The sequence below is a fragment of the Thalia democratica genome, chromosome 3 (assembly GCF_965202585.1).
Source record: "Thalia democratica chromosome 3, ktThaDemo2.hap1.1, whole genome shotgun sequence".
NCBI lineage: Eukaryota > Metazoa > Chordata > Thaliacea > Salpida > Salpidae > Thalia > Thalia democratica.
In genome coordinates this window covers 50,700,893-50,714,954 of record NC_139167.1, presented here as the reverse complement: position 1 = coordinate 50,714,954, position 14,062 = coordinate 50,700,893, and the positions used below count along the sequence as shown (strand labels likewise).

At 27.7% G+C, this 14,062-nt stretch overlaps 2 protein-coding genes across 2 annotated transcripts; one reads left to right on the top strand and one right to left on the bottom strand.

Annotated features, from left to right (window-relative positions):
* The first annotated feature begins 6,967 nt into the window (after nucleotides 1–6,967).
* LOC145832365 (growth hormone secretagogue receptor type 1-like) lies at nucleotides 6,968–10,821 on the top strand. The gene is made up of 5 exons (XM_082939684.1): nucleotides 6,968–7,253; nucleotides 7,637–7,858; nucleotides 8,115–8,268; nucleotides 8,731–9,055; nucleotides 10,780–10,821. Exons 1-5 carry the CDS (start codon nucleotides 6,968–6,970, stop codon nucleotides 10,819–10,821), a joined length of 1,029 nt encoding a protein of 342 aa, XP_082795810.1.
* A 136-nt stretch (nucleotides 10,822–10,957) lies between these two features.
* Nucleotides 10,958–12,313, bottom strand: LOC145832364 (trimethylamine monooxygenase-like). The gene has a single exon (XM_082939683.1). The coding sequence runs from the start codon at nucleotides 12,311–12,313 to the stop codon at nucleotides 10,958–10,960; it is 1,356 nt and encodes a 451-aa protein (XP_082795809.1).
* Nucleotides 12,314–14,062: the final 1,749 nt, after the last annotated feature.

Genomic DNA, 14,062 nt, shown 5'->3' with positions numbered 1-14,062 from the left:
TAACTTAAAGAAAAGTTTTATTTTTGCATTAGTCTATCAGTGTTAGTTTATTGAGCGACAAAAAAAAAACGCTCAAGGTATTTGGTCTTGGTGCACAAAGAACCTTTCGATTATAAGAGTGTTAGTTTTATTGACTGGTTTAATTAAACCTTTATACATTAAAATTTTATTTCTTCCCACTTGTTAAAATTTCTAGGATTATAGTTTTAATATTTTTCTTGTTTATAAAGGACCTTTATTTTTTGCTTTTTGTGTCATCTTATCAGCCCCCAATTTCTTGAAGTTATTTAAGTTTTTAAGTAACTATATTTAATAGTGTAGTCAAATTTCGGAAAAAAATTATTCTAAGGATAAATGCAAAAACTACAAGTAAAATATAAAGTTCAACTGATATTGATTGTCAAAAACCTTGTTTTTAAAGATTAAAAAATATAACAACGAACTGTACGATTAGCCGGCCATCAATTAAACTTGTTAGCGAAAAATTTCAAGTAAGCAAATAACTAAAAACAATTCATTATTGTTATATTTATGCACAGTTTTGGGATATTCTTTAGTTCAAAAATGTGTATATCGTAAATTTATTGACTACTTATTAAAATATTAACTGAATACGGATTACCAAAAGACCAAGCGTATTTGCTATAGATAATGTTAAAAATATAAGTAGTAAATAAAGGTTTGTGCTGTGAGCACTGATATATTTGATGTAAGTTTAACTACATAAAAAAGTACTAAATAGAACACTACCATAAAGTTTAACTAGTAGTTCAAAACTTTTTTATTTGCAAAATTGAAACTTACTAAGATTTTATGAAATTAGGTAATGAACTAGCCTCTACGCTTTTAATCAAACTAAAATTAATTTTATAAGTTTTAACATAAATTTTGGTTGCAGACTTTCCAAATATCAAAACCAACTTGCTTTTAAATTGCTGTGGTGTAAATGCAAGAAAATTATTAGTTTGCTTTTTATTTAACATAAGGAATAGCATTTAAGAACTAGTTTGTTTATACTTTGTAATTAAAATTTTATGATGAGCTTTATATTCCATCTAAAATGTTCTTTTTTTTTATATTTTAAACTTTTAGATGGTAAGCTTTTTTTGATTGTCACCTGTTTAGTTTATTGAAATTAAATTCCGTGCCAAATATTCAAAAAGTTTTTTTTCGTTCAAAACTTCTTTTACTGCTAAATAAACTTTGGATATGAAAAGGAAATCACTTTTTGTTTTTCTTTTAAGGATTACTTAAGCCCGGTCCATTAAATTTTAAAGTAAATTCAGAGTTCTTTTTAAAGCGTTTTCTAAAATAATCATAACAATAAAAAGTTGATTGACAGTTTATTTAAAGCTATTTTTACTAATTTTGAATATATATTACATTTTAAAAATTTTTCTACAGAGTAATTACATTTAAATCGAATATTTTTTGTAAAAGAAATTAAAATAACAGGTTTATATCTATCGTTTTTGAAAATAGCTTAAATGTAAGCTTAATTAAACATGTTAAATTTTAATTATTTAATTAATATGGGATTAAGGTAGTCTTCCTCTTTTGATTTTAAAGGCCGGACAGGATTGAATTTTAGATAAACAAAAAATGGTTAAGACCATCAAAAATTCAGTCTTATACAAACGCTTTAAAGAGATTTTTCATTTATTAAAAAACAAACCTTTTCAATTCTGTAGAAAACAAAAATATATACTAGCAACTATAGAAGATAAAATACCGTAAAATAAATGTATTTAGTAAAATTTAAAATAAAAATAAAAATTACCATTTTATTAAAATACTGAATTTCATACCTATACTTCAAATTTAATGGAACACTTATATTTGAGATTAGTCAGTAAAGTTTGATATAATTTTTTCAATTTGAGAAACTGAGAAAACGACACTTTAGCAAATTACTTTTGTTTACTGCAAATAAGAAAAACTATTTCTATAAACAACAAACAATTAAAAAAATCTTCTAATATTGTACTTGATAAACAAAAAAAAATTGATGATATTTTGAATTTTTTAATAAAAACTATTCCTTAAAAACACTGTTTAAATTAGTTTTTGCCTTAGTTTTTCTAATCCACCATTGTTCTGTATAGTTTTTTATTATATTTGTATTATATGTTTTTCAATTGTTTGTTGTTTATAGAAATAGTTTTTCTTAGTTACAGTAAAAAAAAGTATTTTTCTAAAGTGTCGTTATCTGAGTTTCTCAAATTAAAAAAATTGTATCAAACTTTACTGACTAATCTAAAATATAAGTGTTCCATTAAACTTGAAGTATAGGTATGAAATTCAGTATTTTAATAAAATGGTAGTTTTTACTTTTATTTTAAATTTTGCTAAATATATTTATTTTACGGTATTTAATCTTCTCTAGTTGCTAGTATATTTTTTTGTTGTCTACAGAATTAAAAATGTTTGTTTTTTAATAAACGAAAGATCTCTTCAAAGCGTTTATTTAAGAATGAGACTGATTTTTTTGATGGTCCTAACCATTTTTTGTTTTTGTTAAATTTTAATTTAAGTATTTTGAAAAAAAAAAGAAAAATGTAGATGAGCTTTGATAAAATACTATATAAGTATTGTTTAGTATAAGTATTGTTTATTGAACGATAAAAAATGCGTTCAAAAAGTTTGGTCAAAGGGCCTAAAGTACAAAGGAGCCTTTCGGTTATCAAGTCGTACACCACATGCTTATAAAGTTTCTTATGAGCTATTTCACATAATGTTTTTTGTCTTTTAAATTTTTAGTAATAAAACAATCAATTTAACGAAGTGAATGAAAAGAAAGCTAAACAAAATTAAATAAATTTTGTGTTTAAAAACGTACTTAAAAACTTGTTTAGTAACATAACAACTAAAACTTATATATAATAGATATAACTTTAAATTAACTTATAAAATGAGACAAACTACTAATAGCAAACATGTGAAAACTTGAATGATAGGTTAAAACTTTTTTAAAGAAATTAAAAATGTTATACGCTTAAATATTTTTACGTTTAATTTTGTCAGTATTTTGTGCTAAAATTGTAATTTTTATTTCATTTAATAATTTTACTTGAACACTAAATATAATTTTACATTCGAATGAATAAATAAATTGTTATATAACTTTTTAACAATTTTAAAGAAGTGAATACATAACTGAACTTAACTTTTATATATGAAACTATAAAAATAAATACTGTAAAACTTATGCTTTAAATAAGAAAAAAAAAACAATAATAATATTAACAACAACAAATTTCTTTCTATTTTAAAATATACTTTTTTTATGTTTTGCATACTTAGCGAAGTCTGAAAATGTAAAAAAATAGAAGGCAGACAATATTTGTAAACATAAAAAAGAAGAATTTTTTTTTCTGATTTCCTCAGAAAAGTAATTTTTTTAACATAAGTTTGCTTGAAACAATTATCTCAGCCTACTTCTTAAATACTTAATTTTATGTTAAAGTATATACATCTATAACTTTTTTTTTTATTACATTGGCGTTCTAAAAATAAACAAAAAAGAATAAAAAGTTTGTAGGTATTCTGAACTTAATTTAATAAAGTAATCTTAAAAAATAATCTTAAGAAAGATAGATAACCACATAAAAAATATTGCAATCTATTTACTATAAATTTACTCAACCACTGTTTTTGTAACTAAACAAATCAATTTATGAACAAAAAAACAAAATAAAAATATAAAAGTTGGTCATTAAATAACAAATACTACTAACGCCTTAAACAAAAGTAGTTAGACGAGTAGCAATGATCACTAATGACCTTGTTAACCACTTTTTAATAGATAACTTTTAAGTTCATCCTGGAACTATCCAAAATGACTTATTAATCAAACATATTGGTAGCTTAATCCATAACTTACTTCCTTGGTAGGATAGCGATTTGTGACCTATTTTGCTGTTGAATCTAGGTAGGAAAAACTTTGTTTCCGAAGACCTCGTATGAAAATTTTGGATATTTTTTACACTTTTATAATAACTATTAAAGTTATTTGGTAAAAAATTATTGTTAAACTTAAACATAAATAGACCTAATTCATATAGATACAGACTTTCAACATCTAATATATTTTTTTGAATTTTTAATTTTCTTACACTACCATCATATTTCTTAAAATGTATGCATCTAAGTGCTCTGTTTATGAGAACATTGATATCATTTAAACATTTTTTATCTGCTCTTCCCCAGCACAAGAAGTCATATCTAACATTGCTCACAAGCAAAGAATAACAATAAGTGTACAATTTATTAAGTGTACAATTCTTGATGTATAACACCAGTGGTGTTTAAGTTTTTCCAATGAAACTTGTAAAACAAAGGACGTATTTATCTTGTTTTATCATTCATGACATTTTCTATCCCTGAATCGTTGGAACTTTCAAGCTGGATTTGGACTGTTTCATCCTGGTTAATAAATGTTTATTGAAATATCATTATTTAAAACATCTAATGTAATTCTAAAAATTTAATTTGTTTGAAAGGTGTTAAAACATTTTCAAACATTCTAAAATTTATAAAATAAAGTAGAATAATAAAAGTTTATAAACTAAATGATTAATACCTTTTTACCAAAGTTGAAATACTCTCTAATTAATCTAGTCAAATCTCTTGGAGCTTTTAAAAACGCAGTCCTAATATTTGCATTGATGAGCGAAATGAAAGATGTTGCAATGAATTTCAAAGCGACATAAGCACAATTGAAAAGTATTGAAAAAGTAGTTTTTTTCAATTGGAAAGCTGTTTCCATCAGTTGTTTCAAGCTGTTGAAAACTTTGTCGATCTGGGTTTTTATGTCCTCAAATAGCTTATAAATAGCAATTTTTATAACCCAAAAAGCGGTTATGATCAAAGATGTTAATCCTCGATACAATCCATTAACAACTCTTCGAGCAGTCGCATATGTCATAGAAATGAACAAACTAAAACAAATGATTTTTTTTAAGTTTTTTGTTAAACATTTGGTTTATTTTAATAATTTATTTTTATTTATTGGTTTTAAATTTTTACTTTGATAAATTTTTTCATAAAACCACTTAAAGCTTTGTATTTGCACAACAAAAAAAAAAGTAAAAGTAAAATAGGACAAACTTGCTTCGAACAAAAATAAAACACATAACAAACTTTTTTTTTTATAAACAGTAAAAACTAACATTGTGAGAATTTTAGTTGCCCAAAGGGCGAACAGCCAAATAATAATTACGTGATACTTGTTCAGTTTATACCCGTAAGTCGCAGCAAAGTCACGGATATGAGAGTTGATGAAGTCATGTTTTTGTTTCAAGAGTAAGCCGAACAGGCAGGGAATCCTGTCGTCGCATACATTTATTGGCTCCGGCTCTTTCCAGGGGTTCATGGCAAACAACTTTTCTGTGAAGGTCATTTCAACGAATTTCTTTTGCTGGATGTCCACGACCCCAGTTTGAAGCTTTAGAAAGTCTCTTACACTTTTTTCATAATCGGTTATTTTTGAGCACTTAATTTTGTACTCGTCAGAAGTATAAACATCATCTGTATCTGATGCGGATGTGTTATACAAGCTGTTAAGTGGATAACAAGATGATAGAAGGGCTATAAATAAAAGTTTTTTCTCCATAGTCGTTACTTTCAATTATGTATAAAGTTTGAAAAATTAATGTTCTTCCAAACTTTATTTTAGACTACTTATGACGTTTAGAAGTTGCTTAGCAGCATTTACCGAAATAAAAACAATGCTTTAATACTTTTAATAGCTTTTTTTTATGATATTTGATTAAATTTTGCTAAATTTTAAAATAGAAAAACTACATCGTTTGGTAGTTAAATCTAAAGCTTTACGATAAACTTTATACGTTAAATAATTAAATTCAAAATTCAAAATACGTTAAATATATAAATAGCTAGTGTACGTTATGTAAAAGCTATGTTGCTACTAATACATTATATAATATGGCTTCATGACAATTGAAATTACCATTATTCAAGTCCATTTGAAATTTATTAATGGAATGTGTCTCAAAATACAAATTAAAATTAAAAAAAAAACAAAGTACCAGAAAAATATATTAATTAAAATTATGGTTGTAAAAAATCTTCGACAAAAGTATTTACTAAAAAAATCATAGTTTATAAAGTAATGCATTATATCAGAAGTTAAAAGAGTTATTTATTTATATCTCAAATAACAACTTGAATTTGAAAAACTATTGTATGAGATAAATCTCAATAATTCAAAATGTGAGAATTTGAGTTTTAAGAGTTTGAATTATCGTGCACCTATATAATATATGTTTAATATTAGTGGTAATATACATTTTCACCAAGTATACCTTTATAGTGTTGTTTAAGAAATAACTCTTATTTATTATATAGTTTTAGTTTATTTAGTAACTTACATTAATCTCAGTACGTTTTATATGGTTCGGCTTTAAGTTTCAGTTTTGTATTAAAAACACTGTATGTTCAAAATTAAAAGGTTTTAAACACTTTGTAATTTTTTGTTGTTACAAACTATTTATTTAAAATTTTGGTACATAAAATGTTACAAAAAATTCTATAATCGATCAGAGTTTCAGTTTAATTTGTTAAGTTAAAGTTAAGACATTGGTGACAAAAAATCGAAAGATGTCAGATATATATCTAACATAACACTGTAACATATGTTTCCTTGAGTAAGATAGTGCGGTGTTTGCGCTGACTGATGTTCTTATAATGTCGTTCTACTGCTATATTATGTTTATTTAAAGCTTAGATTTACAACTTACAATATGTTATGCTAAACAAACACGAATTTGTAGCCTTTGATTTTTTATTATTCAAGTATTTGATAATAGTTTTATTAACAGCTCAAAGGTATTTATATTTCTAATCATTAGTTGGTAAAGATGTTTAATTTTGAGCGTTTAAGAAAATATCAGAACAGCCTACACATTTAGATACTTAAAAGTTGAAACTTTACACAGGTTTCAAAATGATCTCTGGTAATTCAACTTCTTTTGAAAACTCAACCTTGTTTCATGAGAAGCGAGAGGAAGTTGGCATCACGGTGGTGGTTTGTCTACTGTCACTAGTTGGCGCACTTGGCAACTTGCTCGTCATAGCAACGATACTGAGGTGTAAAGATCTGCAAACAAAACAGAACCTCATCATTTGCAGCTTGTGCTTCTCAGATCTGATTTCCAGCGTTCTGTGCTCTCCACTGTTGCTCTACCGTAGAACTTGGGGTTTCGAAAACTGGCTGTGGGGTTCTTATCTTTGTTAGTTGTAAAGATTAGCTATTGTAAAATTTACTTAGGTAGTATGACTTTTAAAACAGATTAAATAAATAAATTGCAGATACTTTTTAGTGTGGATTGTTTCAATAAGTTTAGAATTTTGGTAAACATTAAAGTTTAAATTTTGCGAACAAAAAGGAATGCACGCATTAAATTTATATTATTAAAAAATATTTAGTATTTAAGCTTCGTTATTAAATTTCTAGAAGAGGTAGTTTTTGTTTATTATTTTCAATAAAAAATTTTTTTACAAATATTTTTTATTCAATGCTACAACTAAAACAAATACACACAAGTTCTTTCTTATACTGCATACTTTTTCAAAAACTTAATACGTGTTTAAGTGGTATAAAGATGATTTTAAGGCAAATTCTACTGGTTGATGGACTTCACTACTAGCTATTCTACTTCACTGCACATCATGCTGTACGCATACCTGAGATATCTGGCAGTCAGAAAACCCTTTGCCATGAACGACGTTTCAAGAAAAGAAATCATTTTTTATGTGATTATCATCTGGTCTCTGTCATTAGCTGCAAGTGCTCCGTTGAGTGTACTTTGCGGTGTGAGAAGTCATAATGACCAGCGTTAGTCTAAAACTCATAACTAATGTTGATCTATCCTTCTTTATAGGTGAATATGCAAAACTCTATTTTTACTTTTTAAAAAGCATTTTTTAAACTATACTTGCAAAAAAATATTTAACACAACAAATTTTAAGATTTCGAATTATTTTTGTTTGCTAATAAAAAACAATAACAATTGTTCACGGTTAACATTAAGTTTAGTATAGATTGCTTAAAAAAAGTGAAAATATATTTTTGTTATTTTTTTCTCATACAGAATCACCGTGGCCATCTTGCTCTGTAATGGACGATTTTGTTATGGGGTATTTTTTATACGCAGTGGTCGCTTACTCTATTATGTTTGTAGTACCTTTAGTAATCATTGCAGTACTGTCCTTACTCATTTATGTGGCGCTCTCCGAACAGGAAAAGTTTGTATAAAACTAATAATTAAAACTGTACTGTTTTATTTGTATCTGTATATGCACGTATACTTTTATAATAAATGCTGTTTTGACAATTGGTACAAATCGAACTGAAACAATTGTAAAAATTTGCAGGATAAAAAAGAAGTTTTTTATACAAAATAATTAGATCTACAACAATGAGTTGCATAAATGAACTGTGAAAATAGCTAATCAAAAAAACAACACTTAGCATCTACACATATATTTACAAATTCTGCTTTTGTTAAAAAAATGTTTTATAGCTTAATTAAATTATCATAACATACTATAAAACATTGATGATTTATTTACAAACCTAAAAAAAAATAAAATAAAAAACATTTTTAAGAAACGTATAGTTTAACATATAATTTAACTTTCAGCAATAAAAAACATTAATTAATTTTAGCTAAAATGTACAAAAAAAAATGTTTGTTGCTTTTTCAGAAAAATAAAATCACTTAGCCAAAGCAGAGTGTTCGCAGTGTCAAAGTGCAAAGGTGCTTTCCGCCTTTCAAACGACTTCTTCGTGGTGAAGCGAAACAGGCGAATATACAAGCAGCTGACGGCCATCATAGCCACGTTTGCCGCGGGTTACGTCCCATTTGTAGTCTACCTACTGTGGACGATAATTTCCAACATTTCCGAGTCGAAAGCCAGTGACAAAATGCTGGACTACTGGTTCGGAATAATATCGTACCTCTGCGTCAGTTCCAGCGAGTGCCTGGACCCTTTGATATACAGTCTGGCTTCGTCTCAGCTGCGCAACCAGGTGGTTAAACCAGTTAAACTGATTTTGTCGCCTTCTAAGTGTTTTTATGATTATGTTTGTTCTATTCTTTCGCACCTCTTTAGTGTGTTAAAAGTATGTTTGTTTTTTTGTTTAACAAAAAAAAGCTACTACTTTGATGAAGAAAAAAAATATACAACACTAAAAGCATTTCATAAATATAAAACTTAAAAGCTTTAAAAAAATTAACGTAATTGAAGTACAGTTTTTTTAACACAACAAATTTTGAGTATTTTTCTGTTTATATAAAGTTTTTTGTTATTATCATGTTTTATAAAAAAAAGTTTTTGAAATTTCCTTATGGTTTTTTTTATTGTTTCTTCTTAAATTTCTTTAAGTAGCATAAGTTTGAAGTATTTTAACACAAAACTTGTAACTACATTTTCTAGATAATAAAAATTACTTAGAAAAAAATAAATCTCTTCATATTTACTTAAAAGCAAAAAATTGTCTAAAATATTTACATTTAGCTACTAAAAGGAAAAGAAGTTACTTTTTTGTTTTATGGTTTTTTTAGGTAGTTTTCATAGAGTAGTTGCCATTTTTTGATGAGCATGTCGCCACAAATTAGCATGGATTAGATTTATGGTCGTTAGAAATAATATTTCAAATTTAGATATTCAACTATATTAGTTTATTGCGCTTAACTTTTTATAAGGAGATGCATAAAATTCTTAGTGCAAAGGGCAAAAAAAATACAAAACTACAAACTTTGCAACTCTGATGTGATGGGTGACATAATATTTTGATAAAACGTTGTAATTTATTGGTTTTGACTAGTTTAAATTCTTATAAGATAAAACTAGTAAGCCTCGAAATTTTTTGTAATAAAACAAAACCTAGCACATTTTGATTATGGTATAACCTAAACTAGTTGAATATTTTTTGAATTTAGCCAAGTTTGGAAAAATAAATAGTTTGAATGCAAATGAATGTTAGTGCTTATGATATTTTTAGCGTTTATTAGTTATTTCTACTTGTTAAGAAAAACACCAAGAATGTTAATAAAGTTAGATGTTTTTGTTATTGTATTACAATTAAGACAGGTCATTTTTAAACAAAAACATAAAAAAATATATTTTAATAATTTGAAAATGTTATAACAATTTGTTAATTTTACAACCCTGGTTACAACCTGAATTCTATAAATAAGATTTCTGAATACTGATTAAGGTTTGTTTGTATTAACTTAATGTCATACTCGAGTCGAGTAATTATGTGGCAATTCACTTATATTTTTCTAACAACAATACAACTATAGTTGTTAGATTTTAGATCAAAGGTAGTCACATATCTACTAAAGTATAACATTTAAAGTTGAAACAAAAACTGTTTTTTCAGTGTTCAAAATTATTACTTTTGAAATTTAGAAAACTCTACTTATGACTTAAGTAAAGTTAACTTTTGTACTAGCTATTTTTTAAATTAGTTTCTTAATGAGTTTTGTTTGACATGTAAATAAGTAGAAGTAGAAACAATATTAAGCTTCTAACAACACTAAGTTTTTTATACAAACAATTAAAACTTTTAGTTAAAACTTCTGTATTATAAAAAAAACAAAAGTTGCATGTAAATAAATCAAAAAATAAACTGAATCCTTTTATTTTGCACATAAACAAAACTCGTTCATATAAAAAATTATAAATAGTGACTCATAAGTAGCATAAAACAACTTTTAGTATTCAAAGCAGAGTATACATATACAGATAATGAAGTGTGTTTTGTTGGGAAGAACAAACAGGTACTAAGTATAAGCTTCATTTAAAATAAAACTTTTTACATGGTATTTAAATTCTATGAGCATATATATGGTTAAAAATAAAACAATTTATGTTTCTTAGAAATGTTTTATATTACAATACAAGTTAAGTGTTAAGCTTTTTTTCATTGAATGTAGTTTTTGATGCTGTCATCAAAGCTTTTGATCCATGGGGCTTTGTGAGCGGGAGCTTTGTTGCCAGAAAACTTTGAAACAAACGACTTGTCCCTGTATGTCAGAATATCTTTCACTTTATCATGTTCCCATTCAATGAACATGTCAGCAACGTCCAAGTCTTTTTCATACTTGATATCCGTGGCCAGCCGCTGCAAATATTTAGTCTGCGAATCAATTTCCTTAAAGTAATCCGTCAAGTCCTTGTTAGAATCGAGCCATTTCTTGATTTCTTCCTTGCACTCGGCTGCAACCGGAACTTTTATTTTACCGCAAACTACATTCGATACCCACATGGCTTGCAATGAGAACATGGTAAACGTGTAAAACTGATCCTGCATACCTGCGTAGAAAAGCCTGCCGTTGCAATCCTTCTGACTGTTATCAGTTGCGTACCACTGCAAGTCTCGGTACAAGTTGGGCAGGTTGTAAATGTTTGTTGTGTTCAACCTAAGTTCCTTGGGCATAAAAGGAAAGTGGTGCTTGTACCCCGTGCACATTATTATCGCGTCCACGTCTTTTTTGTAGCCGTCCTTGAATAAACAAGTTTTTCCCTCAATTTTAGTAACCAAAGGCCGTTCCACGACGGTATCCGGCCAATTGAAACCCATCGGCTTGGTCCTGTAGGAAGTGGTGACGCTTTTGGCGCCAAACTTGTAGCACTGCAGCCCGATGTCCTCAGCGCTGTAACTCGCTCCCACCACCAGCACGTCCTTTCCGGTGAACTCTTTGGCGCTCCTGAAATCGTGGGAGTGCAAAATTCGCCCGGGAAAGTTGCTCATGCCGGCAATTTGAGGCACGTTTGGAACTGAAAAATGCCCCGTCGCCACGACCAGGTAGTCGAACGTTTCCTCGAACTCCGAATCTTCCGGCAAGTTTGCGACTTTCACGGTGAACTTGTCATCCCGGTAGTTCACCTGCCTAACACAGTGGCTCTTCAGCACGTCGGCTTCTTCGTCGACTCCCAAAAACTTCCAGTATCCCCTCAAGTAATCCTTCAGCACAGGCCGAGGCGGGAAAGACGGAATCTCCTTGCCGAAGTGCCGCTCGAAGGTGTACTCCGGAATTTCGAGGCACTCCTTGGGCCCGTTGCTGAACAGGTCCTGGTACATGGAGCCGTGCACGTTTTCTCCGTACTTGTCCGTTCCCGTCCTCCAAGTGAAGTTCCACAGTCCCCCGACTTCCTCCTGTTTTTCGTAGCAAGTCACTTTCAGCTCCACTCCTTGCTCTGCGCTTATTTTCTTCAAGTTTCCGATCAGGGCCATGCCCGAAGGTCCGGCGCCAATAATGCACACTTTTTTTGTCATACTTAAAATAATTTCTGAAACTTCACATATTTTCCTTTGGTAATTAAAGTTTTATTTAAGTAAGTAAATGTTACGGTTGTAGTTGCTTACTTAATTCATCTTCTAAATAAGACTTTGATTAAGTTTAAAGTTAGAATAAAAAAAGGCTTGGAGGATTGAATGCGTATAAAATTTTAACAGTTTAGTTCAGCTTTTGAAGATGTGTTTATTTAGTATACACTTCAAATAAAAGTATTTGTTGCGGCCCGCAGGACTCAGAAAATCCGACGCCTGTTTTAGAATTATGATGATACAACTTGTTTGAATAAAGTATTAAACACTTCGAAAGTATTTTTAATATCATAAAGGCCGAACTGCATCTTTCAATTACGCTTTTTAATTTTTTTTAACAAAATAGATGCTTGTTTTTCTTTTTTAACAAAAATAAAAGCTTGTTTTGTTTTAAAGAACGTAAACAAAGCTATAATAAATAAAAATGGTTTTTCATGCAAATTAATTACGCGTTAAAATAGACTAATGTATACTTGATAAATAAACTAAGACAGGATTTATTTATAGACTACTAGCAAAACGCTGTACATCAAAAAATATATACTTGAAATCTCTAAAAGGTTGTAAATATAAAAACTGATCTCGATCTATCTACAAGCTAGAACTAGACTTACTATCTACACATTCATAAGATTCTAATTAAAAATGTTCAAATACTTCTCATTTATATTTTGAAAATAAAAAACATACTTATGACAAAAACTAAAAATTAGCTACTTCGTTTTAAAAAACTTAAAGGTAAGAACAGGTATACATTAAAGTTTAAATATTATTTAACTAATAAAATAATGTAACAAATATTGATGTATTTTTGAAAAGTATAACCTAAATTACCAAGCATAGAACCCTGAGTTAAAATGCTATTAAAAAACAAAGTTAAATAAAATTTAACGTAAAAAAAGTTTGTGTTTGTAACAATTTTATGGAAAGTTTACATAGATTAAAAAAGAGTATTAGTTAAAATTTTGAAATGTAACCAAATACTGGTTCTGTTTAATTTCTATGTTTTTTAGATAAAGTTCATTTTAAAACCATTGTTAAACAATAAAAAGAATTTTTTTAGTATTTCAACTGTAGAGAAACTTCATACGTTTTTTTAATTATTAACTTATCAATAAGGTTAACTAAAACAAATATTAGTAGTAAGTTGTGTTGAGTAAGATATGTTGATACTGTTTAAAGTTTATAATAAACATATTTACCCGTGTTTCTAATATTGCTAAACAACCAGCAATTAGATGTTTTATTTCAGCAATTAGCAAGTTAATTTTTAACTTATGTTCGGTAATTTTTATAATTTAATCTTTAATTATTGTAATTGTTTACAACTAGTCAGCTTTGAAACAGTTTGTAGTACAAAGTTTACTTAATAACACAAATATATTTAAACTGAATTTTTTTAAGTTTCAAAACGTATGTTAAAAGATTTTAAACACCTGTTTATAAAACTATAAGTAAGTAATAAACTTTTATCTTTAGTCTAAACTTGTTAGAAACTTTCTTAGTCGACGGACCAGATTTACCAACTAAAGTTTTTTTTGTTCCGGATTTTGTTAAAACAATTTTTTGTAAACTGCTTAACTGTAAAAATAGTATCATAAAATTTAAACAAAAACTTTTTTAAACTAAAGTTGCAATAAAAAAAGTGCTTTACTAAACTCTACTGCCTACTAGAAATCAAATCAAGAGCACACATCA

Bases quoted from the DNA above. Each gene is read 5' to 3' on its own strand.
- LOC145832365 (XM_082939684.1), top strand. From the start codon at position 6,968: ATGATCTCTGGTAATTCAACTTCTTTTGAAAACTCAACCTTGTTTCAT. The intron at 7,254-7,636 runs GTTAGTTGTAAA...GATGATTTTAAG, and splicing joins GCTGTGGGGTTCTTATCTTT to GCAAATTCTACTGGTTGATG. The intron at 7,859-8,114 runs GTTAGTCTAAAA...TTTCTCATACAG, and splicing joins GAGAAGTCATAATGACCAGC to AATCACCGTGGCCATCTTGC.
- LOC145832364 (XM_082939683.1), bottom strand. From the start codon at position 12,313: ATGACAAAAAAAGTGTGCATTATTGGCGCCGGACCTTCGGGCATGGCC.